Genomic DNA, 27994 nt, shown 5'->3' with positions numbered 1-27994 from the left:
AGCTTTTATGAACTCATGATTATTTAGATCAGCTAGAATACAATTTATTCAGTTAGAGCTTTTTTTAGTTACATTCTTCAGCCTCAAGACAATGTGTGGCCTCCTGGACAACTTGACTATTTCCAGTTCTTTTCGGTAACACATTTACAAACTGTCTCTGGAGATGGCAGTCTTCTGACATGACGACTTTCAAACCCGTACATTGGTTTGTGTTATTTCTGTCTTAACGGATGGCTGTTGGTGGTTCTGTCCCCAGCCTTGTCCTGACTGTGGTACACAGTAACCATGTAGTTAGCGCTTTCAGAATGGAGCATTGGATTTGGCCATTTTGTGTTAGGTGCCAATGTAAAGAAACAATTTAGAAATTCATATTTTGTGGGTTCTTTAAAACTCATGGTAATGCTCGTTTTAGAGGCGGGAATCTGTTATCGCACGACTCTACTGTGTTCATTGCAGTGGTCTAGTCCCCACTGAACCATGAGGGCAGGAGCCCTTCCTGCCTCGTGACTGCTGCACGGCCCATGTGCCTGCACAGAGCACAGCCCCGCGTCTCAGCCCATACACACTTGTCAGGTGGATAAATGGGACTCTCCAAGCAATAAAGCAGCAGTGGAGAATTAACAATCACGTCACAAGTCTGCTTAGTTCTTTTCCATATAATTTACTTATGACACCTAATGGGGCTGTTTCTGTACTACCGCAAAGGTGTTCTTAATTGTTGGGAAAATACCATAATAATCGTTGTCATGATGTTAACCCACAAGTTCTTGAGAACACTTATAAAATAAAATTGTGAAGCACCAAATCTCAGACAATACACTTTCTCACATGTTTCAAAGGTTACAAATACAATCAACAGAAAGAAATGAAACCAAACACAGTCCCAACAAAAACACATTATATCAGAAGTTATGTGATAAAGCTAGTCTTTCAAATCAGTAGAGAAAAGATGAATGATTCAATATATGATGTTGAGACAATTAACCATAAAAAATTACATTCTTAACACACTGTACAGAAAAATAAATTCAAAATGGAATAAACATGCACATATTTAGTCCATAAAATAGAAAAATATATGGGAAATATTTTTAGTAAGGATTAGAGGAGGATGGGTTTAGCTACTGCCAGGCGGTACACACAGCAGCTGTAAATAAGGTGCATAAACCACCCTAAAAACTTTGAAAAGGGGCCAAATACATTCTCAAAAAGGGATCCTCTCACAACTCACAAAAATATAAATATCCTAACATTTGACAGATGTCAAGGTCAAAAAACATTTTTAAAAAGACTAATAAAGCTGAATACATAAAAAATATAAAACTTCTATACAGCAAAAGACGTTATATAAAAATAGAAGATAAAAGATATAGTCAAATCTTGACAAAACACAGAACTAAGGGTCACTATCCATAAAGTGTTAAAATTTATCAATCAAAAAGGAAAAAACACAACAGAAAAGCAGGCACAGGATATGAATAGGCAAGTGATTATAAAAAAAATACTTCATTCATAATTTTAAAAATGCAATTTTAGGGGCCAGCCTGGTGGCACAGTGGTTAAGTTCGCATGCTCCGCTCTGCTTTGGCAGCCTGGGGTTTGCAGGTTCAGATCCCAGGTGCAGACCTACACACTAGTCTTCAAGCCATGCTGTGGTGGTGTCCCACATACAACATAGAGGAAGATTGGCACAGATGTTAGCTCAGCAACAATCTTCCTCAAGCAAAAAAAGGAAGATTGGAAACGGATGTTAGCTCAGGGCCAATCTTCCTCACCAAAAAAAAAAAAAGAAAGAAAGAAAGGGAGAGCCATTTTAAATGAGATATTTTCACAAATAAGAACTGATCATTCTTTAGCCTGGTGTGACTGTGGGAAGCCAGCCCTCTCAGGCACTGCTGTACAACATTGCCGAGAGCGATCTGTCCAAAATTTTAATGTGCAATGGGCCTGGCACTTCAAGTCTAGGAAGAGATCCTACAGAAATACTTGCACGAGGGCGTGGGCATTTGTAGCAGCATTGTAATACCAATAAGTTGACAGCTATCTAAATGTCCATGAATAAGGAACGATTAAATAAATTACAGTCCTTCCATGCAATGCAATACTTCTATGAAGCCATTGTTCTAAAGGATGAGGTAGGTCAACACAGACTGACACGTAAAGATACCCCACAATGTGTCATTAAGTGACTGACTAAACAGTATATGTGGGATGATCTCAACATTTTTAAAATGATGTAATGTTTAAACATACATTAGAAGGATATATGTGTGCCTATCTCTAGGGAGTAAAAACACAGGGCATTCACCTTTTAACCTTGAGTGTTCATTAAATTCTCTCTAACCTTGTATTACATCTATAATCCAAAAAGATTTTCAAGCCCTTAAAAACTATCAATCATTTGAGAAAAGACCCCATTTTTTTATAAGAGCTGTGTGTTTCCTTTCCAATGCTCCAAAGGACTTGCCCAAAGTCAAGAAGTCAAGTGGGGCCAGACGCTGTCCTTGCCCTGCAGCGTGGGGTAACATCGCCTCTACACAGAGTCCTAACTCCTGAGAGATTAAGTCCAACCTGAGGTTGACTTCGCCTGACAATGGGTGTTTCTCTTCACTGTATGTGAAGACGAGAACACACATGGCAGCTGGTGAATACGTTGCGTAAACCCCCAAAAGCACTCCCTGAAGTGGGCAGAATATGTTCAGAAAAAGGGATCCTATGACAATTCGCCATCAAAATATATAAATATAAATATTCTAACATTTGACAGTCAGATATTCGCACAGGCCCTGCCAACGAGATTCACTCATCAGCTCTGCACTGTCTTTACTGGCCACTGAGGAAGCCAGGCGAGCAGTCAGGCCGGCAAGCCCCTCCTATGCACATGAAGACATGTGGCTGGTTGGCTCGCAGGCCATGTGGAGCTCCACCGGGCCTGACGGCCCAGGAGTTACAGCGGCTTCTTCATTCACCTCCAAGAAAGCGCTGGTCTCTTTGGGAGAAGTAGACTTCTTCTTATGGCAGGCTTCTGCACAACCTGGCTTCTTCTTTCTGTGTTTGCTCTTCATTCTCCTCTTGTACATCTTATATGCTAGGTGTTAAAGCATGCGAGTATTAAAAATCACTTTAGTAAAGACTATAATTTGGTGACATTGTATACTTGTCAATACTCTGGGAGTTTGTTTTCTTTGGGTCACATATGTGTAAACAAACAGGAAAAAGAAGAGAGAAAAAGAGAGAAAACTATGGAACAAAATAATTGAGTGTATCAAAATGGCTATCTTTGTCTGGAATGGACCATTGGTGAATGAGACTTATTCATCAGGTTGCTGATGGCTCATCCTTTCATTCAGTCATTCAGTCAGTCAGCAACTCCTTGTAAAGTGCTTACTATGAGTCAGGGGCTCTCCTGGATGCTGGGAGATAGCTGGGAGTCAGCCAGACGTGTTCTGTCCCTCACGGTCTCACCATGAGAAGGAATTAAAACTTGGATCCAAGACCCGGTGTTTTATTCTGCTACCATTTCTCTTATCTTGTGGGAAAAATTAAACCACAAGCATTCTTTATGTGGATGGGTATGTCAGCAGTCAGTAAATATGTAATAATCAGTAATCAGTATAAAATCAGGAATATCAGTAATCATTGAGCCTTACTCAGAACCTGTTCCCTGACAACAGTAAAAATTTACAATGGCCCAAGATTAAAAAATCTATGTGTGTATATCTATATTTTATTCATTTACTTTCTGCAAACCTACATAATGACCCCAGAATGATACATCTTTGGCTGTATGAATAGGGAAGCGCATATACACACCCACATATATTATTTCAATATCTGTATATATACCATATTTCATAGTTGAAAATCATTTCACAGCCATTTGGCACAACTCTTAGTCACAGAAGCACTGTGAAATAACTTGACATTTGGAAGACTCTCAAGGCTCTTGATGAAACATAACAAATGTCATTTTTCAAATAAGTGATTGCTCATCGAGACTTAAGTCCCAGAATCTAAGTTCTCATAGTGGATTGTCTTTCGTGAAGCATATTTGTTTATCTATAAGCTCACTTTCACATGGTTTTTTACATTTTTCTGTGAAATGTCCACTTGTGGCAAAGGATCTTGTTTATGCGTGTTATTTTCCCCTGAAATGTCAGGCTAAAAATATGTCGTAAGGGCAGCACACATATCCTCAGTCTGAAAAAGGAGTTGGTAAATTGGGTTGACAATTTTCAATCAAGCCCACCCCATGGGGGCTATACTCACCTGCAATAATGAGAAACCCATCCAACAGCTGGAAGAGCCCGTAGGCCAATGGGAAGCTAAGCATCTGGACCAATTCCCTGGCAGTAAAAGATAACTGGAGCATGGTGACGCACATCTGAATATTCTGAGCTCCAGTTTCTAAAGAAATCGTCCTGCACCTACCAATAAAAAAATTTTTCAAGAGTTAACATATTAGCAATAAGGACTGTTCTTAAATTTTCTCTTATGTACAGCAATAAATGTAAACCATGAGCTTAGGCCATTAAAAATGTTTGCTCATTCAGTAATTATTTGCTGAGCGCCTACCCTGTAGGTGGTCTCCTGAGAGGCACTTCGGAGGATCGGGCCCTACAAACCCTGTCCTAGAAATCTGGGTGAAAAGGCAACATACACACACAAGAAAGATTCAGTAACAACACAGCACAAAGTATATCGAGGGCCAGGGAGATGCTGTGGAAATTCAGAAAAGTGACATAAGTGGTTAGAGAAGGCTTCACAGAGGAGGTGTGAGATTAAAGGATGGAAAGAGTGGAAGAGGCGTTATTGTGGGAAAAATGATTGAAATTAACACGTATGAGCTTGGCCTGTTCAGGAGGCATCGCACATGCTGTAAGCCAATCTGCGTGGAAATGGAAGATTGGAGGAGATGAGACGCAAAGTTGAGTCAGAGGCATGACACAGTGCAAATTAAATGACACTTGACAATCAACATAAAACCCTAAATGAAAACCAAATGTCTAACATGATTTCTTTGGTGAAATGGTTTAGTAATAAGTTTTTCTACTTTCTGTTTCTCTATATTTTATTGGTTTTCTAATTGCAAAGAAAAAAAATGAAATAAACCTCAGTTGAGAAAGAAAAAGCAGTAGGGAGAGAAAGAAAGACACAGGTGGGACCCTGGGGGCTGGGTTCAGCGGTTTCATCTGTCCTCAATTTTGAAAGGGCATCTTCAGGTTTTTATAAATGGAAGACGAGAGGAAAGAGGTGTTTCAGAAGATGCACCAGCATCTCTATGCAAGCTGGATGGGAATGTGGAAGTAACGAGTACGTAATGTGGGAGTGAAAATATTGTCACTAATACAGGGCAAGTTCTGTGGCTCTTATTTTGCTGCTTCTTACCCTATTGCTTGCTACACATTCTTCACACTCCCCTCACTTGTTTCAGACCCCTGTCAATAACTTGAAATGATTAAGCTACTAAGCTGGACCTCACACCTGGACCGTTCACAAGGCAAATGCAATATCTCAGTCCTGATCTTTCTCAAGCCATCAGGTATGAAAAAAGCAAGACTGTTGACTAACTTTGCCATAGAAATACTCTCTCTGCAGATCCAATTATATTTCAACCACTCAACAGTCTGTGCTCCTCATTATTGACTTTGGAATCAAACCCAAATGGTCAAGTTCCTTACCTTCTCTGAAGGGCTTGCTCATTGGTAGGTGAGGATCCTGATAGTATCTACCTCTCGGGCTTGTGGTAAGAAGTAAATGAGATACACTTGGCGCAGCCTTACCCAGTACTTGGTACCGTCCTACCTGTTCCCCAAGTGGGCTAGAAACAGCATAAAGCCAGTTCAATCTTTGCCAAACTCTACTTTTGGAATTCAATTCTATAGTTTACTTTTCTTCCGTAATTCTTTTCTAGTTTTAAAAGTAGTACAATACTCATTGAAAAACTTAGAAAATATATTAAGAAACTAAGAATATTAAGAAACTAAAATTACTCTTCATCCCACTACTCAAAATTAAACACTATTAGCCTATGGTGTATTTCTTCCAGTATTTTTCCATGCGTAAAATTCTTTTGCTTTCTTCTACAAAATGGAATCAAAATGTATACCATTTTCTATTCTTTTTTCACTTAAATTTCTGTCTTAAGTATTTTCCAAAATCATTAAAATTGATGCATCATATCCCACCACATAGACACATCATGAATTCAACATCTCCCTATTGTTAGATACTTAAATTGTTTCTATTTTTTATATTTATAAAAACACTGCAATTAACATCCTTGCACATCAATATTCATGTGCTTATCTGATAGTGCTAGCTTCAGGACAGAATTTTAGAAGTAAAACCACTGAATTAGCATCTTTAAATATTTATAAGCCTATTGATATGACTAAATTGCCTTCCAGAGAGTTTATGCCAATTTACGTTCCCTCCAACATTGTATGATATCTCGTCTACGGGCACACCAACGTGGAGTATTATCATCTTCAATATTTCACAGTATTTATAAATTATATGTCCCAACTTGTAATGATAATCTTTAAGGTAAATTCCCAAATTTCTCAAGTTTGTCCTTCCTCCTCTGGCCCCTTATAGTTTGCGCTTTAAAAAAATTTGGCACAAAGAACAGATAAACGCTTATTATCTTAAGTCTTTCTCATGCCCTAGAATGATCTGTATATTTACCGAAACCACCTCACCCCTTCTATCTAATCACTAAAATAAGAAGAGAAATGTGTCCAGATTTCAACAAATGGTGTCAACACCCCAATCCTAATTTCACAGATTACAACTTCCCATCAAATTAGCCTTTGCTTTCATTTACATAAAGAAGTACTGTGATCTTTTCACCCTCTTTCTGATGAGTTGTCCTGCCCATCCACCTTGTAAATCAAAACTCTTAATGTCTTCTTACACAGCCAGGCAGCAAAGCCTGCCAGTGACAGAATGTTTACTTTATCCTCCTCAAAAAAGTTTGTGGATAATTTAACGGTACCTCTGCCAAGATTGGTGGGTAAGAAGCGCCAGCAGAAAGCCCGTGACATGGCCAATCAAAGGAAAGATGAAACTGATGGTCAGAAGAGTGGTGTCTAAATTCGAAGATCCTTTCGCCAGCACCACACCAGCAACTGCGACCACCACAATGAGGACCCCACCAACAATGGCCCCAATCTAAAGCAAACCAATGAAATAAGTGCACGTAAGCATCATGGTCTTTTTGCTGTATGATGCACAGTCCATCAGTGCTCTGAAAGGCTTAGAACCTAGAAGTTTTAGAACAGAGAGATGACTTAGGGACTACCAAATCCAATCTCATTTTACAGAGAAGAAACCAGAGGTCCAAAGTGGTGAAGTGACTTGGCTAAGCTGGAAACTGGTGAGGCTCAACACAAATTCAACTCTTCTTATTTTATGATCAGTAGCTGCTCCCTCCAAGTAGAAGATTTGGCCAGAAGGACTGGGAAGTGGAGTATTTCACGGATAGAATAAATTTGTGATATAAGTGAAATCTGACAATAAACATCCAACACCACTACACACAATTCTGAGACCCCTCCCTGGTAACTCTCGTCTGAGATCCGCCCTGCCTGATCATCCACCACTCTCCTCCCATCACTCTGCAACCACCAACAGCTTCTTCCTGCTTGGATCCCTGCCCTCCTCTCCGTCAAGTGAAATTTACCTACTCTTCATTGGACAATTTGAGCTAATATTAAAGTAATATGAGATGTACTAACAGATACCTCTTTCCTCTCCCGAAGGAATACTGTCTCTTACATTTGTTGTTTAATAGAAGCAAAAAATCAACAAAAAAAATTTTCCAATGGATTTGAGTTTTAGATCAGACGGGGAGGAAGTAAGACTCAGAATATCTGGGGAAAGTCAGGATCTTGGCAAACTCTCATTCACACCATGTAGACGGTCAACTATGCACCTACCTACAGCATCAACCTTGATTTGCAGTGACTCAGGGTGTGGAGAAATGTGGTCACGGGGAAACAAAACAAAACAAAACAAAAACAACCCAATGTACCATAGGTGTGCTCTCGAGGGTGTTTTTACTGCTTAGAAACAGGGACAAACTGGGCCCCCACCTCACGGGAAGATGCTGCAACACACAAGGAAGGCCTTTGATTGTAAAAATCCCTCTTGATCTTTCTACCAAAAAGAGATTTCAAAGTTTAAAATTCACCAAGAGCAATTTGTTCAGAAAATGTATCTGATCTAAAATTAAAAGAGGACTAAGAACAGAGAATTAAAATATACCAAAATAATGGTCAAATTATCCTAGTTTTTTACTAAGGTACTCTAGAATATTTATGCATATTATTAAATATTGTCTGCCGCAAAGCCTATGGAGTAGCCAGAGGAAAGGAGTTTTATTTATTTATTTATTTATTTTTTTTTTTACAGATTTTATTTTTTCCTTTTTCTCCCCAAAGCCCCCCGGTACATAGTTGTGTATTCTTCGTTGTGGGTTCCTCTAGTTGTGGCATGTGGGACGCTGCCTCAGCGTGGTCTGACGAGCAGCGCCATGTCCGCGCCCAGGATTCGAACCGACGAAACACTGGGCCACCTGCAGCGGAGCGCGCGAACTTAACCACTCGGCCACAGGGCCAGCCCCAGGAAAGGAGTTTTAAATCTGTTCTCTATAGATAATAAAACTGACATACAGAAAATTTATCTAGTTTCTCCATTGACATTGATGGACTAATAGAGAATCTGGAAACACCAAAATTGTGACTTTTTTTCTTAGGTGCCCTTTTAAGAAAAGTAATCTAAGAAAGAGTACTTGAAAAGTAAGAGGTTCCCATGACCATACTCTCTCCCCTTGTTTTGGAAACAAAATTTTAATCATAAACTGCCACATTGGAAATTTTCTCCTACCAAGATAATAATAATGAATGTGGGAAAAAAAAGGACTTTATTCCATGCGCACAGCTGGAAAAGAGAGTGAGCTCAAGTGGGCACGATCGATGTTAAAGTCACCCACATGAGCTCTGAATAGACAACATGTAAGCCCTCGTCCAGCTCCCTGGGCCCAACCGATCTGCCTGCTTGTCAACCCCTCTTCTCTCATTCTCCATCTCACTGGACAGGCAGTGGGAGCTGTTCAGTCTTGTGCCAAAGTAGGAAAGCAGCATCCCCCTGGCAGTGTTCTGTCAGGTAGAGGCAAACATCGAGAGCTTAAACCGAACCAAACCATAAAGCCCAAACTAAAATAACTGAGATGTATTTGCTGAAGCTCCAATTAGCCCCAAGCGTTTATTTCTCTATAAATGTAAAATATAACTAAAACATTTTTAAAGTCTTCATGAAGCAGTACATAATACAATCTTATATCTTCTAAAAAAATACATAATCGGAAAAAGAGAAGACACGCTAGGAGATTGACACCGTTATTGAGAAAGCCTCCTCTCCAGCTAGATATTTTTCAAAGCCATTCAACAAGGACGTGTGCTTGTTTCTCCAGCGGACAAAAGACAGCTTGGCAAAGTCAGCAGGAGGGAGGAGGTTCTGGCTGCCATCATTCCGTGGCAAGAGTCCTCAGTGCAGTTCTGGACGATTCATTTGGACAGTTAGCCATGTGGTCAGCAGCCCCTGCTCCTGTGTACAAACTACAACTTTAGAAGCTCCTGGAATGCTTCTGAAAGACAGCTCTTCATCCTACTTTCCCATGAAAGCAGCCACACTCCTAAACCCTGGGGCTCCATTTCCCACACATCTGAACTACTTTCACTGTGAGAGCGACCTGTGTGAAGCCTCCTGAATGAATGGGCTCTCTGGCCACACACAGGCTTCGGCTTTTCTGTATCTAAAGCAAGAGTGCCTCACTTTCCAGGGTGTGATAGGTCTCAGCGGATGGACCAAGGGGAGTGACGGAGCAAGGCTTGGAAAGGAAGAAATTATACACTGTATTCAACTGGCCCCTTTGTTCCAGTCATCACCTACGTCTGTCTGTCAAGTCTCCGAGTCTAAGCTGCTTACCTTGAGGATGATTTTGGATTGTTTTGGCCACCTGTAATTCACGCAGACACCGAAGGCCACAGGAATGGTCAGGCACACAAGAGTAATTCCTGAAGAGAAGAAAAATCTGTCAGACGATATCCTCTCACCCTAACTGCCCAGTCCTCAACAATTTCTACTTCAGTTAGATAAAGGCTTTCATTAAGGCTGCGTTTTATTTCTGCATCCACCTCCAAAAAATTCTTTTAAATCTTTGGATTTAAAAAGGGCATATGATACTACTAATGCCACCAACCTGGGCAGTCACTTCTCTCGGAATTCCGCTGACAGTGACATGGGATTTCAGAGACAAGGGGAAATGTACAGATTAGACAACAGGAGGACCTGTTCTCTATGTCTGTGAAATTCTTTGGTTTCCACGTCTGGGGTCACCACCCTACAAATGCAGCTATTGTTTCCCTATTTGAAGCCAATGGTCATTTGCTTCACAAGGTAAAGAATGCCTACTGTAGACATAAAAACACCATTTGTTACACATACCAAAGGAGTTTCTCATATTCTCCAAGTGTAGCCAGATAACCCAAAGTGGGTAAAAAAAAAAAATGCCTTTTAATTAACACATGTGAATAAAGGCACTGAAAACAGGCTCAATAGAGCAGAGCTCAACTCACCAGCAGGGTCCACACGCTGACATTTTCCAAAGCCACTTTCCAAATCTGGCCAAATGCCTGCGATAGTGGCTCCAAAGCCAAATGAGCTGCTCATAACATTTTGGGGTTTAATTGTTTACGAGTGCCTTTCAGAATATATTATCAAACAGAATATGCTAAATAACCTACTGATCAGAAGTCGCACACGAACTCATGATTTCTAAATGAAGATTTCACTCAAATTATACAAGTTCAGTGGGCTCCAGCTGTTGCCAGGAGATGGCTCTATTCGTGGTTTGGAACTATGGGCCATGGGTTGTAAGTCCTCCAAGTGCTTGCTGGAGACTCCAGGTGACACTTTAGAGTTTTAAGAATCATGGTTTCCACCAATTCTCTAAAGACTCTGCCCAAACTAGAACAGGTAGGTCATTTCACCATGTTTTTCTTCCAAGCCTAGTAAGTCCACAGAGATCTCTAGAAAGAGGGCAGAGTTTAATGAGAAATAACATTCAGGAAAGGAGACAATGAAAGATGTGGATGGGGTTGTGACACATGGATACACTTTAGTCACCAATAGGAATCATTTATGTTGATCAGGAAAGAAGTCAAAGCTCCCAGGCAACGGGAAAGGTGGATTCATGGGAATGAAGGTCTCATTAGAGCCACTGTGATCCAGTCAGCCTTTGGGTCATAACGAGTCCAATTGCTTTATAGTGAATTATATAAGTGTTTGGTTTTGGGGGGTTTTTTTAAAGTAGGTTTTCGGGCTTTATTTTCAAAAGTGAACTCTTGCAGGGGTTAAGAGCTTGGACTTTGCAGTCAGATTCCCAAGTCAGAATACCAGCTCTGCTCTTACCAGCAGCAAAACCTGGGTTGAGTTACTTAATCTCTCTAACTCTGAAAATATAGGAAATGAAACTAGTAATAGAATCTATACTATAGGGTTATTTAGAGAATTAAGTTAGATAATATATAAAAAACCCTGCATAAAGGAGACACACAGTAAACAATAGCCATTATTGTTACCATCACACTACTCTTACTATTCCATTTTCCAAGCCCAATACAGACCTATGTTCTGATATGGAATGGTGAGATTCTGCTCCAGATTCCAGGACAAGGTGTAGAGATAAAGGCAGAGTGGCATCATCCCCAGGGCAGCCACTGTGGAACAGGTGGTCATACTGATGCTGAAAGTAAAATTAAAATGATGCTTAAGAGGGAGAGTTTGAAATGAAGAATCTAGTCCTAACCCAAAGCAACTCCTGGGACTCCACTTCTTAGCGATTACATGGTGTAAGTTACTGGAAGTTTCCGTCTTATTATTCAACAAATGATGGCTGTACCGGGGTCTAGAAAAAGATTTCCAGCAGTTCTTGCCATCCATCAATTAACTCATGTTTATTTGAGCATCTACTTGTCCTAAACGTTCTGCTAGTCACTATACGGATTCTTTTTTTTTCCATATACAGTTCTTTTTTACTGAGATATAATTAGTAGACCCCAAAAGTCATCATTTCAAAGCATTTTTAGTATGTTCACAAGACTGCACTATTTCCAGAATATTTTCATCATCCCGAAAAGAAACTCGACCCCATTAGCAGTCACTCCCCATCCGCTTCTTCCCCCAGCCCCTGGCAACAGTAACTTATTTTCTGTTTTTATAGGATTGCCTACTCTGGACATTTCATATCAGTACAATCATACAATATGCGGCTTTTTGGTGTGTCTGTCTTATTCCAATTAGCCTAATGTTTTCAAGGTTCATCCATCTTTTAGCATGTATCAGTACTTCATTCATTTTTATGACTGAATAATATTCCATTGTGTGGACTATGTCACATTATTTCTGTCCATTCATTAATTGATGGACATTTGAAGTGTTTCTAATTTTTGGCCATTATTAATAATGCTGCTATGAATAATTGTGTACAACTTTTTGTGCAGACATATGTGTTCGATTCTCTCAGGTATATAACAGGAGTGGAATTGCTGGATCATGTGGTAATTCTATGTTTAATTTTTTGAGGAAATGACAGAGTGTTTTCCAAAGCAGCCACACCATTTTACACTCCTACCATCAATATACGAAAGTGTTTTCTTAAGGATTTTTGCATATATGTTCATACAGAATATTGGTCTGAGTTTTCTTTTCTTGTGATGTCTTTGGTATGGGGGATGGGACTGGGGGAAGTTTGCCTCAAAGCTGACTAAGTGTTTGCCCAGTAAGAGGTGTTGTTAGATATCTGTCAGGAAGAAGTCACCCAGATACCATATGTCCTAAGGTTCCTTTTGAATAGAGAAGGGACCCCATGTACTGATCCTCAGACAGAGCAAACTGGGAAGAGCCAGAGAAGCTACAGAACCATAACAAAAAAGGCTCGATACGGGATGCTAGACTAAATTGAAAGTTCCCTTCCAATTCTGATACTGTGCGATTCATGATTAGAAATAGGAATTGAAGTAGAGAGACGAGTTAGAGTAAAAAGTCAGATTTCTAGACTTGAAAATGATGCTGTGATTGACAGAAGAACTGGCTCATTTAGCATCAATTTGAGGGGCCATGTTAAGTTAGAGGTGGTAATGAGACATCTACTGGAAATATCCTAGGGAGGCAAAGCAAAACTCAGGACCACAGCTGATGCCATCACGAGATACAGATCTGGCCATCTTGAGAGTGACATGAAGGTGCATGAGCTGAATGAACCAAACCCAAACAGTCCAGCCAATAGCCGTGCAGCACAGCTTCATCAGGTGAACAAGTGAGAATAACAGAGTCGACTCTTGGTCTTTGTTGAACAAAGCTGGAATGATTTCTAATAGGCAAACTAGTTGGTTTATCTTTGTCATTATTGAGATTATATCTAGCTAAAAAGGCTAACAAATTTTGTGCCTTGGGTCTTAAGGATTTGCAAGTACATAATATCTAGTAGGAAAAAAGTCCTTCAGTTCAGAAGTTTCAAAGACCGCGTATCTCGGTTACCGTACTTTCGTTGTATCGTATGAAATGTCATTGCTCATGAATTTGTAATATATTGTTTTTATTTTTTCCAAATATAGAAAGCCTTATTTTGTAAGTCTTTACATTACTTTACACATTAAAATTTACATTCTCTTTACACATTAAAATACATAACTTTGGAGAAGGAAAAAAGCATGTGAATGAGAGAGCAGGGGCCAGGGAGCAGAGCCTTGGAGGGGCCCGGGCTGCTCTGGACCAGGGAGAAGGAGGTGAGCCCGCACTGCACGCAGAGACAGAGCAGGCAGAGAAGCGAGTGGAGAGCCAGGAGGTTACATTTCATGAAAACTAAAAAAAGAAAATGCCAACAAGACATCAGAGAGGATGAGTACCCAAGAAGTTGATTCAGTACCGTCCAACCCTCCCCCAGGGTTTTGCACCTCCACCCCAAATCTATCCTTTCCATCTCCCACTTCCACGCCCAGCTCCCAAGCTCAGGCTGTCTCCTGTCCCCATCTGGGTGACAGAACCAGGGAAAGAATGAATCAGTACAGTTAAGGGAAATAAGGTAAATGGAAATGAGATATCCTTCATGCCAACAAAACATTTTATCTTTAAATTGCTGGAAAAAATCTCTTACACAATCTGTTTAAGCACGTACAAACTGTTTACAGACACGATTAATGCTGGTCTGCCTGATGAGGTGAGGCGAATGGAACATCGCAACACAACCCCGGGGTAAAGCAAGAGTTTGTTCACCTCAACACCTGGTCCAGAGAGTCCGGGAACTTTTTAATACTCATTGTTTAAGTTCTCGCATCAGACTGCTTTTCTCATAGCACAGGCCCAATCTATGTCCATGGCACAAATGGCTGAGAGACTGAGAGGCAGAGACCCTTTCAAGGGCTAAGGTCTGCTGCAGAGATAGCTACTGTCCTCCAAGTCACCCATTGTTCTTCCTCATAACAGATATCACCAGTGTTTCCATCTAATCCCCCTGCCTATGAAGCCGCTCTGTCTATGATTACTTTGACGTTTTCTATCAGAAGAATGCTTATACCCCCGGCAAAGCAGCCACAATTTTACTTCAATGATACTAAAAATACTCCTTCTGGGAACCCTCATCCACTGCTGGTGGGAAGGCAAACTGGTACAGCCACTATGGAAAACAGTATGGACATTTCCGAAAAAATTAAAAATAGAAATTCCAGATAATCCAGCTGTCCCACTACGGGGTGTTTATCCAAAGATGTTGAAATCAACAATTCAAAGAGACTTACACACCCCTATGTTGATTGCAGCATTATTCACAATAGCCAAGATACAGAAGCAACCCAAGAACCCAAGGACTGATGAGTGGATAAAGAAGATGTGGTATATATACAACGTAATACTACTCAGCCATAAAAAAAGACAAAATCGTCCCATTTGCAAGAACATGGATGGACCTTGAGGATATGATCTTAAGTGAAATAAGCCAGACAGAGAAAGACAAACACCACATGATTTCACTCACATGTGGAAGATAAGCAAACACATGGATAAAGACAACAGTTTAGTGGTTACCAGAGGGGAAGGGGGTTTGGGGGTGGGCGAAAGGGGTAAAGGGGCATATATATATGGTGATGGATAAAAATTAGACCATTGGTGGTGAGCACAATGTAATCTACACAGAAACTGATAAATAATAACGTACAGCCAAAACTACACAACGTTATAAACCATTATGACCTCAATAAAATAACCGAAAAAAAAAAATACTCCTTCTGTACTCTCACTCATTGCTATTGAAAATGCAAAATGGCAAACTACCAGAGGGAGTTTAGCTATATCTAGCAAAATTACACACACATTTACCCTTCGACCCAGTAATCCCACTTCTGGGACTCTATCCCAAAGATGCACCGTCAAAACTAGGAAAAGACATACGCCAAGGTTATTAGCTTCGTGTTCACTGTATCTCGTGACATGGCAGTGTCTGGGCATCAGCATTCCAGGGGAGTGGAAGCAGAAAGTGCAAGGCCCCTTGAAGTTTTGATTTGGAAGTCACATGGCGTCACTTCTGCCACATTCTATTGGTCAAAGCAAGTCATCAGACCAGCCCAGATTCAGCGGTAGGGAAATATTTCCCCCCCTCTGGATGGGAGGACCAGCCTTATCACATTCCAAAGAAGGGTGCATGCAAGAATGGAAGGACTTTGTGGCCCTACTTTGCAATCTCTCACAAACAAACAATGAAATACTTACAGTTAAAATAATACCTAGAGTTTGCCTCAAAATAATCCATTGGGAGAGTGGGGAGTAGAGATAAAATGAGATAGATCATGTGTTGGTAATCAGTGAAGCTGGATAAAAGTGGACTGGGGGTTCACTATACTACTCTATCTACTTCCATATATATTTGAAAGTTTCTACAATAAAAAATGAATAAATAAATGTCCATCTTTCTGGAGGACTGTACAGCATTGCTACCAATCTCGTTAGCTGAGGTTTTCTCTATCATATTTTACCTTGATGGGCATGGTCCCAAATCTCGTATTATGCACATGCTGGCATGATCTAAAGCATTTCCTGCCCAAACCTGGCTGGCTTGGCACTTGTCCTTCCTCAGTGCTGCTGGGTACCACCTCTCTGCCCTGGGGAACAGCTCCCATTGCCCTCTGGACACACTTTTATTGGCATCACCTCACATGCTGCTTACACGCTGTACCCTCCATGAGAGCTTATGTACCTGTTGACATTTGGCGGACTGGAAGCTGCTTAGGGCCCGGCATAGCCTCATGCTCCAGCAAATTGGAGGAGCTCATTAAATACTTACCAAATAACTGTATGAATCGAAGAATGAGCCAATGTATCAATACACTGGTGCTAGAAAAATGTTCTGCCTTCCTCATATGTCATATGTCTGAGGGTAGACCTTGAAAACTTTAGTGAAACAACCTCTTTACACTGGATTCAAATGGCAGACACATCCAATAGCAATCCAAAGGAATAGAGACTTTCTATTAAAACATGACTAAAATCATGCTCTTCCGAGTACAAATGTAACATTTTAAGAACAAACAGTTAGCTGATTGATGTCCCTTTCAGAAATTGAGACTTAGGTAATTCACAAGTATTTGTGTTTTCTCCCCTTTTTTTCCATTAAGCAACCCTGTTTCCTACTTTCTTGCTTGTTCAATCAATAGAGGTTTGTTTTTTTCCTTTTAAAGCAATTACACAATGCACCTTAGTCTGCAACTTGGCTGCTTTTTAAACATTTTTTATTGAGGTAACATTGGTTTACAACATTATATAAATTTCAGGTGCACATCGTTGTATTTCAACTTGTGCATAGACTGCATCGTACTCACTACCAAAAGTCTAGTTACCATCCAGCACCATACGAATGAGCCCCTTTACTCCTTTCACCCTCCCCAACCCTCCTTGCCCTCTGGTAACCACCAATCTGTTCTCTGTATCTATGCGTTTGTCTGTTGCTGTTATCTTTCTCCGTCTGACTTATTTTGCTTAGCATAATACCCTCAGGGTCCATCCATATAGTCAAAAATGGCAAGATTTCATCTTTTTATGGCTGAGTAGTATTCCATTGTGTATACATACAACCTCTTCTTTATCCATTCATCTATCAGTGGACACTTAGGTTGTTTCCAAGTCTTGGCAATTGTGAACAATGCTGCAATGAACAAAGGGATGCATATACCTTTCCAAATTAGTGTTTTCATTTTCTTCAGATAAATACCCAGAAGTGGACTAGCTGGATCATATAGTAGTTCTAGTTTTCATTTTTTGAGGAGTCTCCATACTGTTTTCCATAGTGGCTGCACTACTTCACAGTCGCATCTGATTGGGTTTTTTTTTCCTCCACTTAATATCATCCTTTCAGGGCAATACATATAACTCTAACTGATTTTTTTAAAAGAACCACAGAGTACACCATACTCTAAATAGGTCATAATTTCTTTGATTACTTTATTAATGATAAATATATTACTTTGAGTTTTTTCCATTATAAACAATGTTATAATAAACATTCTTGTACAGATTTCACTTGAAATAATTCTTTTATTTCTGTAAAATAGATTCCCCAAAGTGGAATTGCTATGGCAAAAGTCTGTGTTTTTTCATGGATCAGAAGAATAAACATAGTTAAAATGTCCATACTACCCAAAGCAATCTACAGATTCAATGTAATCCCAATCAGAATCTCAATGACATTCCTCACAGAAACAGAACAAAGAATCCTAAAATTCATATGGGACAACCAAAGACCCTGAATACCTAAAGCAATCCTGAGAAAAAAGAACAAAGCTGGAGGCATCACAATCCCTGACTTCAAAATGTACTACAAAGCCATAGTGATCAAAACGGCATGGTACTGGTACAAAAACAGGCACAAAGATCAATGGAACCAAACTGAAAGCCCAGAAATAAAACCACACATCTACAGACAGCTAATCTTCAACAAAGGTGCCAAGAACATACAATGGAGAAAAGATAGTCTCTTCAATAAATGGTGTTGGGAAATCTGGACAACCACATGCAAAAGAATGAAAGTAGACCCTTATCTCATGCCATACACAAAAATAAACTCAAAATGAATCATAGACTTGAAGATAAGACCTGAAACTATAAAACTTCTGGAAGAAAATATGGGTAGTACACTCTTTGATACTGAACTTAAAAGGATCTTTTCGAATACCGTGTCTTCTCAGACAAAGGAAACAAAAGAAAAAGTAAATAAGTGAGACTTCATCAGACTAAAGAGCTTCTGCAAGGCAAAGAAAACTAGGATCAAAATAAAAAGACAACCCACCAATTGGGAAAAAACATTTGCAAATCATATATCCGACAAGGGATTAATCTCCATAATATATAAAGAACTCATACAAATCAACAACAAAAAAACAACCCCATCAAAAAAAGCCAGAGGATATGAACAGACATTTTTCCAAAGAAGATATACAGATGGCCAACAGGCACATGAAAAGATGTTCAACATCACTAATCACCAGGGAAATGTAAATCAAAACTAAGATATCACCTTACACCTGTTAAAATGGCTATAATCACTAAGGCAAAAAATAACAAATGTTGGAGAGGGTGTGGAGAAAAGGGAACCCTCATACACTGCTAGTAGGAATGCAAACTGGTGCAGCCACTATGGAAAACAGTATAGAGATTCCTCAAAAAACTAAAAATAGAAATACCCTACAACCCAGTTATCCCACTACTGGGTATTTATCCAAACAACTTGAAATCAATAATTGAAAGTGACCTATGTACCCCTATATTCATTGCAGTACTATTCACAATAGCCAAGACATGGAAGCAATCCACATGCCCATCGACCAATAATTGGATAAAGAAGATGTGGTATATATATACAATGGAATACTACTCAGCCATAAAAAAGGCAAAGTCATCCCATTTGCAACAACATGGATGGAACTGGAGGGAATTATGCTAAGTGAAATAAGCCAGACAGAGAAAAACAAACATAGCATGATTTCAAAGAGAATGGTTCACTGGTTATTAGGGGAAGGGGGCTGGGGGGTGGGCACAGGGGGTGAAGGAAAGCACTTATGTGGTGACAGACAAGAAATAGTCTACAACTGAAATTCACAATGATGTAAACTATTATGAACTCAATTTTAAAAAAATCTGTGTTTTTTATTTTAATAAATACTACCAGATTATTTTCCAAAAAGATGGTTGCATTTCACAACCTTGTCCACACCAGATGTGATCAATCTCTTTTAATTCTCATGAGAACGTTGAAAACGTGTCTCACTCTAATTTTGTTATAGACCTGACTCTCTATGAGGCTGTGCTTTCTTTCATGTTTATTAGCCTCTAGGATGACCTCTCTAAACAGCCTCGTTCATCAGATTTTTCTTTTCTCAACTTGTAGGAGCTCTTCTAAAGTTAGAGCACATATCATCGCAGGTAATACAAATATCTTTGCCAAGCTTATCACATATTTTTTACTCCGTTTATGACTTTTGCCATAATAAATAATTAACACTGAGGGGCCAGCCTACAAACTACACAGTGGTTAAGTTTGTGTGCTACGCTTCAGCAGCCTGGGGTTCATGGGTTTGGATCCCAGGTATGAACCTACTCCACTCATCAGCCATGCTGTGGCAGCGTCCCACATACAAAATAGAGGAAGATTGGCACAGATGTTAGCTCAAGGTCAATCTTCCTCACACACATACACACAAAAGTTAACACTGAGTCAAATCTGTCTATTTTTTTATGGCTTCTGAATCTCTTGTCTTGTTAAAGATTTCCCCCTAGCCTGACATTATGCCAATATTGCCCCTACTTTTTACTTTTTGTAGGTTGATATTTTATATTTATATTTTTAACTCATCTAAAACTTATATTTTATATAGCATAAGGTATGAAACTAATCTATTGTCTTTTATATTGAGAGGCAAGTGTGTCAACACTACTCACTAAATAAAAACTTTCCACTAAATAGGAGTGCCAGCTTCATTAAATGTTAAATGTCCAAGTGTATCCAAAAATGTGCTTTTTTCCTAACCAAATACCAGACTGTGGATTACAGTGTTTTCATAGCGTGTTTTTGTATACGATAGAACGGAGACTTCTACATACGTTTTTCTTAGCAGTTCATGCACATATTTTATTCCACATGATATTTAAAATTAATTTATCCTATTAAGAATGCTTACTTTGAGCACAGGCTTCTCCCAGCTAGAGAGCAGGTAAAGGAAGAAAGGCAGTCTGACACAGCTCTCAAACCTCTGGATCCGTGAAGAGTGTATCTGGGAAGCTTTTCCAAATTCTTAGTCTGTGATAGTGCTATGCTCCTTGGCTCTTCATAATGCCAAGTCCTGAACGGAATTCCATATTACATCACTTTAATCTTGAACTTCTGGAGAACTAGCATGGCATTTTCCCCCTGGATGGCTTTGGCTCAAACAGCAGAAAAGTAAGATTCATGACCGTGGGATGCAAAGTGAGAGATTTCTATCAGACTGATTCTATACCCTTGATTACATACATTACTGCTTCCATCCTTTATACAATTGTTCAAGCCCACGATGTTCACAGCAATGGTCCAGGATGGCGATAGAGATCCTGGTGCTCTGCCAACTGTTATGAACACCAATAAATCTGGAAGAGCACACAGTGAACACGTGTGAGTTCAGTGGAAAGTCACACCTTTTGTTTTACTGCCATGAGATTCCACTGCGGCAGAAACAGAGGCTCTGCCTAACTGGGTCTCTTGGCTGCTCACATATAGGAACATTGTTGGCAAAATCTGACTTCAGTATAACAAGATTCCACTTGCACTAAGACGAATGGCATCACCATCCCCAAACTATTACAGAGAAGAATGAGACAGATTCAGCAAGTCTGGACAAACAGGTAAATCCTGAACCACCCTTAAAATAGGGGAATTACATATATACACGTTCCATTAAAATGTAGTGTCAATAAGTATACCATTTTGCAATTGGGGTTTAAATTAATCAAATGTTGTTTTAGTTTCAAACCAATAAAATCAGGAGTTCTGACACTCAAAACTATGAAAGTATACACTTGCTTAGCCACTGAAAAAAAAATGAAGAATTATCTGGCTAGCCAGATGGACACGGAGAATGCTACAAGAGCAGGTCAACACACTTGGCCCCATAAAAAAGTTCAAGGCCAGGTTTTCATCTCCAAATATAAATGTTAATCCTGTCTGCTGCCTTCCAAGAACAATAACTAGCATTTATTGAGCACTCCCTGCTAAGGATTACACCGCATGTTTCTAGATGCATTTTCTCTTTTCACCTGTACAATAACCCTATGAGGAGGTATTATTTCCATTTTATAGACAAGGGAACTAAGGTGCAGAGAACTATAGAAACTTACACAAAGGCATATGGATTCAATCTGAGTTCTGTCTCTTAAGACGATCTTCAGTTCCCTACCCGGCCATGCCAGACAGACCTGAAGAATCCGAAGTCCTACTTCCAGGGTCTCTACTGAAGGGCCAAAAACGTCTTTAAAGTTCAAAGGGCAAAATTGGCCACTGAACTCCTCAGACTCCACTACCAACAGTGGTCAGAATCCTTTCTCTGCAGCTGAGAACACAAATACATGCTCAGGGAAGAACAGACCTCGTACATCAAAAGTTGTCAAACTTTTGCTCTGAGAGCTGTTCTGAGTTGCACCAATAAACTGACTCCATTTCAAGAGTAGTTTTTGTAACACACACAGGCAATCAGAAACTTTCCTTCAGTCATTCACCTAAGGTTTATTGAGTGCCTACCACCGCGAGGCTGGCACTGAGCACGCAAAGACGAACAAGGCCTCAAGGAGCCTAAAGACCTAGCAGGTGAGGCACATAAAAGTAGCCCAGACTTGCAACAGTCTCCAGTGGATGACAAGAAAGCATTACCTATGTGGCACTATGGGGACAGAGAGGGGAGGCATCTCTGTTGATGGCGTGGGGAGAGGAGGACACTTAGACATCATAATTTGCTTTTCTTTTCCTATTTTAACAAAACACTTGAAAGGACCTCAGATCCACTTCTGGTTTTACCTAAAAGAATTGAATGCAGGGACTCCCAAAGATATTTGCGCACCCATGTTCATAGCAGCACTATTCACAACAGACAAAAGGTGGAAACAACCCTGGTGTCCATGAACAGATGAGTGGATAAACACAATGTGATATCGACATACAATGGAGTATCTTCAGCCTTAAAAAGAAAGGAAATTCTGACACATGCTACAACATAGATGCACTTTGAAAACATCATGCTAAATGAAATAAGCCAGACACAAAAGGACAAATATTTTACGATTTCACTTATATAAGGTACCCAGAGTAATCAAATTCATAGAGACAGAAAGTAGAATGGTGGTTGCCTGGGCCTGGTGGGAAGGGGGAGACATTGTTTAGTAGACACAGAATTTCAGTTTGGGAAGACGAAAAAGTTCTAGAGATAGATGGTGGTGATGATTGTCCAACAATGTGAATGTACTTAATGCCACCGAACTGTGCACTTAGAAATGGTTAAAATGGTAAATTTTATGTTATGTATATTTTACCACAATAGAAAAAAGGACCTCAGAGAGTCTAACCCATTGATTTTACAAATAAGGAAACAGGTCCAGCGAAGTACATTGCACAGAGACATATAGCTCCTTGAGCAGAGACTAAAACACAGACGCATGCTCCATATAATAATAATAATTCATACGGCATTTTGTGCCAGGTGAGTTTCTAAGCACTTTATATATATTAACTCATTTAATCCTCACAACAACCTATTGAGGTAGGTTCCGTTTCTCCCTCTTTTAAAATCAGGGAATTGAAGCATACAGAATTTATGTAATCTGCCAAATGAGCCAGTTAGTAGGTGACAGATGTACTTACTGGCTACAGAGTCGGGCACTTAACTACTACACTGCACTGTCAGATCTTAGTTTTCAGGTCCTGCTCTCAAAGGCAAGAATTCTGTCCATCCTTAGTACAACAGACTGCAAAAATGTCCCCAATTCTTCACACCTCTCTTACCCATGCCCTCTGCAATGTGACTGCAGCTCATCCCATCAAGAGACAGAATCTACTCCTCCCTTCCTTGAATCTAGGCTGGCCCTGCAATTTGCATTGGCCACTGAAATGTGGTGGAAGTGATGATGAACCGTTTTCAAGGCCAGGCCTCGAGAGACCTTGCCTGCTTCCTCTTTTTCAGAAGCCTGCCACTGACATGTGGTTAGGTCTAGGCTAGCCTGCTGGAGAACGAGACCACATGGAGGAGAGCCCAGCTGTCCCAGCTGAGGCCATCCAAGACCAGTCTACGTTTATTCAGTCCCCAAACATGTGAGAGTCCAGCCAAGATCAGCTGAGCTCAGACTAGGAGCAGGATAATTTTTTAGGCTCTTCATACGTATGGGCCAATTGCTTTCCAGAACAGATATAATGAAGGATGACATCACGACTGGAGGGGATAGAATCAGACCAGTTGGCACTCCAGACTATGGGAACAATATGGGCAAAAAAAAGTTGGAAAAGTACAGGGTATGTTTAGAGAACAGTGAGTGGTCCATTTGACTGTAGACCAGTTGTCCTTCAGGGGTCAACGGGAAATAAACCTGGAGATGTAAGTTAGACCTGGCTTAGTTTCTACCTGATTTAGTAGGTTTCGAGAAGCCTTTATGTACAGCGTGTTCATTTCTCCTCAAAATACTGTAAAGGAAGAACTACGATTTCCAGTTATAGAAAAGAGGTCCTAAGTCAGGAATTAAATACAGGCAATCTAACCCCAGAGCCTGCCTTATCCACCTACTACAAGACCACGATGGAGAGATTGAAGGTGGAGGGAACATTGTGAAGATACGGCAACCAGCCATGACAGAAGTTGTGAGGGCCTGACCTGAGGTCATGGCAGGAGGGATAGCTGTGAGTGACATGCAAGAGGATGGGCTACAGGACTAGACAGCGGATTGAGTGACCAAGGTGAAGAATGAAGGGAGTCGCAGGGAAAAGCTAAGATGATGAGCCCAGGTGACTCACTGATGAATGATGGGTGTCATCATCAGACACTCAGTATGCAGAAATGGGTTCAAACATGTTGCTTCTGAAATGCCCTGTTTGGGGTGAACACGTGGAGAACTGCAGGCAGATTGAAGGAAGCACAGAGTTAAGGCATGAGGAGCATGTTTGGGGTCATCTGCAGAGAGCTCAATCTCCATTTCCTCACTTGTAAAATGGAGATGTTGTACTAAATGCTCTTGCGTTTTATGCAGCATGAAAACCGGAATCCCTATAATGACTACCTACTGAATTTTGCTTAAAAGTTATTTTTGTTGGCAATCAAACAGGAATAAATGTAATGAACTTGGATATTGTTTCACTCAATAACACTGGATTTTCTATTTGCAATTTTTACTGAGAATTAAAATCTTATTACTCTCGTATCCATAAGCTTTTGAAAATCTAATATTTAGTCCTCATTTTAAAATTTCATTTCTTACAGTTTATTTTTTGCTTGTTTTTTATTTTGTTTGTGAGACTTAAAATCAAAATTTTTTTTTCTGCTTTTTCTCCCCAAATCCCCCCAGTACGTAGTTGTATATTTTAGTTGTGGGTCCCTCTGGTTGTGGTACGTGGGATGCTGCCTCAGCGTGGCCTGATGAGCAGTGCCATGTCCGCGCCCAGGATCCCAACCAGCAAAACACTGGGTCGCCAAAGTGGCGTACAGGAACTTAACTACTCGGCCAGGGGGCCGGCCTCAAAATCAAAATTTTAAAAGAAAAAAGGGAAAACAGCTAGTATTCATTGCATACGTACTATGTGCCTGGCATCCTCCATATGTAGTTCCTCCTTAAAATATAGTCTTGGGAGGAATAAGTAATTTCTTTTTAACTGAGGAAGAGTCGCCCTGAGCTAACACCTGTTGCCAATCTTCCTCTTTTTGATGTGACCCACCACAGCATGACCACTGACAGACGTGTGGTGTAGGGAACCAAACCCAGGCCCCCAAAACGGAGCAGACGGAACTCAACCATTAGGCCACAGGGGCTGGCCCAGGAATGGGTAATTTTAATCCCATTTTACAAATGAGGAGAAGAGGCTTATAGGTTAAATAATTTGACCAAACTTAAAAGCTAACTAAGGGAAGTAAAATGAGCTTTATCTTTTATAGAATTGCCTATCAATTGGTGTTTTTATGACAATGTTGGCTAATAAGAGATGAAAGTAATAAGTGTTCTCTTTCCCAGAACAGAAGTGTTTGAGAACACTGTTTAAAGATTCATGCTCCTACTCAGAACAGAAGATCTAGTTATGCTAATAAGTGGCATGGAAGAAAGTGCTCAAATTGCAGAATGATGAGAAACAGACGTGAATTCAAATCTGAGTTCTGCCATACTCGTTTGTAACATTTGGCAACCTGTTTAACCAATCTGAGCCACAATTTTCTCAGTTGTAAAATTCAGAATAATAAAAGGTCATTTACAAGGTTATTACAAGAGCCAGGAAAGAAGAGAAAAGGAACACATGACAGCATCGCCCCCAGCCTACCAGGATACTGAATAAATATGTTTTCTTTTTCTTTCGAAAAACTTTCAGGTCCTGGGAATTGTCACTGTTATATGGACTTTGTGTAAAGAAAATTTATCATTTCCCAATTATTATGTTAATGATTAACTTTACTGAATTTGAATTAGCAAGGCGTATTAGTGTTTTTTTGATTTAGCAATGAATCAAGTGATTCCTTTCAAATCTCTAATAAAGCAGGTAGCAAAAAACATCGCCATACGAAAATTAATTATTGGTCTGCATGGCATGAAACCATTAAAATTTATAGGGGAAATACATTCCATATGCTGACCATTCAGCACATGTGGGAAACTAGAAACCCATACGTGTCCTGACTCACTTATTCAACTCCCAGCACAGTCAGCACCTCTGATTCATTCAATCACCGTATAATAAATCTCAACTAAATGACATGCACATCAAACAAAGATTTCGATTTTTAAGTAGTTCTTTCCCTCAGCAGGAGGTGAAACAGTTTGCTCATAAGTAAGCAAAGAATCTAGAAAGGCCACTGTTTTCAGCTTTCATTTTTCCAACGTGACTCCTCTATTCTTTCCCTAAAAGCTCTCTCTTTCTTTCCCCATCAAAATACGTACTCCAAAAAATATGTGATTAATTCATCCTCATTAAAGTGTAAACGATTGATAAAACCTAATATCTCCCAGGGGTATTTAGATACACCATAATCGGGAATAAGGTCACTGGCTTAAATGAAAGGAATGAGATTCTAGTGATGGATGTCAAGCATCTGCAAAGCCACAAGGAAGAACATTTTTAGTCATAAAAGTCTTTACGTTGCTCCCCAAGTCAACTCAATAGGCCACCATCAGCACTTAAAACAGGATCTGCTATCACATACCCCTAAAGCTCCTTTATCCAGTCCCCCCAAATATTGATTTCATAAATTAGGTGCTCAGGAACACATGCTGATTAGAGGGACGATGGCCTCGTTCTCATTATGCCACCACCACCACCCTACGGCAACTACTAGACCACTATCATTAGTTCCCAGGGTTCTCAGCCTGTGTCCTGGGAGATTATGAAGCCAGGAGCTGTTAAAGCCGCCAGTGTGGGTGAGAATGGACACACACCTAGGAAGGGCCACTGCGGGAGGAGGAGACCTGCCCCACTATTACCTATGAACAAGCCCACTACTCATAAGAGTAGTTGCCATAAAACAGGACGATCACAGCAAAGCAAATTTTAATCTCAAAAAGGCAAAGTCCTTCCAGGGCTGAACAAGTCTCTGTAAAATCATTCCCTCTGGAATCTCTATCTAAAGATTGGCAGTTTTTAACATGAAATTGTCAGTTATCCCCCCAGGTTAAGTGCCACCGGGGAAGACTACTCAGCTTCCCTAGTGTAACTTACCTGAGATCCATATCTCCGTCAACCCAGAAGGTAAAAATGTTGGAGATGGTTCCCCCGGGGCAGCACCCCATGATGAGAACAGCAATAGCTTGAACTGGCTTCAGAGAGAAGCAGATGACCAGGAGATAGGCTATAAGAGGCATGAGCCCAAACTGGCAGAGCAGCCCCACGGCAATGCCCCAGGGTCTCCTGATGTGCAGCCACAGCTTCCGGATCTCCACAGAACATCCCAAGGAGAACATGAGCAGGCCCATCATCACGGCTGACACCACTGTGAAAACAAGTTCCAGGTTCCCATGGGCCTCCAGCCCCACTGGCAACTCCTCTTCCGAGCTGTTGGCAGGGCAGGCTGAGCTGCTGGAACAATTTGCTCTCATCTCTTCATCTCCTTAAGGCAGCATTACAAATGAGTATCTGCCGCGACGGCTGGGCAGGTCTATCCTGCCACGTTTTGTGATAACGCAACCAAGTCACACGTGGAGAATCATTCCGATAGCTATTGGCCAGCCAGGAGATTCATCCTAACCTGATCAATTAATTCACGAGAGACATTACAAAAGTAATTATTATAGGCATGAAACGTAATAAACTGTGGTAACTAAGGCTTTCCACTTCTGTTCTTACTCAGACTGAATATTCAAGTGAAAGGAAACAAGCAAGCTTATTGTCAAGTGGAATGACTGGGCTGTGTCGTCAGCATCACATTGTGTTCCAGGAAAGCAGGCTGGATGCCAAGAAATAATTTCTTCAAATTCAGTGGGGATTTCAAAGAGCCAGGATGCAATGTTTTGTAGAAAGAAAGGCTAACTCCGGAAAAAACAAAGGCGGCTAAGCCAAAGCCACATCTCATACCATTAGCAAAACATTTTTGTTGAGAATATTAAGGCAAAAAAAAGGCCACTTAAGGAAATATTGGGAGGGACTCAGGATAATTTCAAGAGAGCTTCAGAATTAGTCTGTGTTTCT

At 40.3% G+C, this 27994-nt stretch overlaps 1 protein-coding gene across 1 annotated transcript; it reads right to left on the bottom strand.

Annotated features, from left to right (window-relative positions):
• Positions 1-22: 22 nt before the first annotated feature.
• Positions 23-27994, bottom strand: SLC10A6 (solute carrier family 10 member 6). Its single transcript, XM_008537575.2, has 6 exons — positions 27029-27994; positions 11694-11812; positions 9994-10082; positions 7001-7176; positions 4270-4427; positions 23-3088 (listed from the first exon to the last, which is right to left on the bottom strand). The coding sequence occupies exons 1-6, from the start codon at positions 27403-27405 to the stop codon at positions 2874-2876; spliced, it is 1134 nt and encodes a 377-aa protein (XP_008535797.2). The 5' UTR covers positions 27406-27994; the 3' UTR covers positions 23-2873.

The sequence above is a fragment of the Equus przewalskii genome, chromosome 3, assembly GCF_037783145.1.
Source record: "Equus przewalskii isolate Varuska chromosome 3, EquPr2, whole genome shotgun sequence".
Taxonomy (NCBI): Eukaryota; Metazoa; Chordata; class Mammalia; order Perissodactyla; family Equidae; genus Equus; species Equus przewalskii.
The sequence above is the reverse complement of the archived record's forward strand: the minus strand, read 5'-3'. Positions and strand labels throughout refer to the sequence as shown.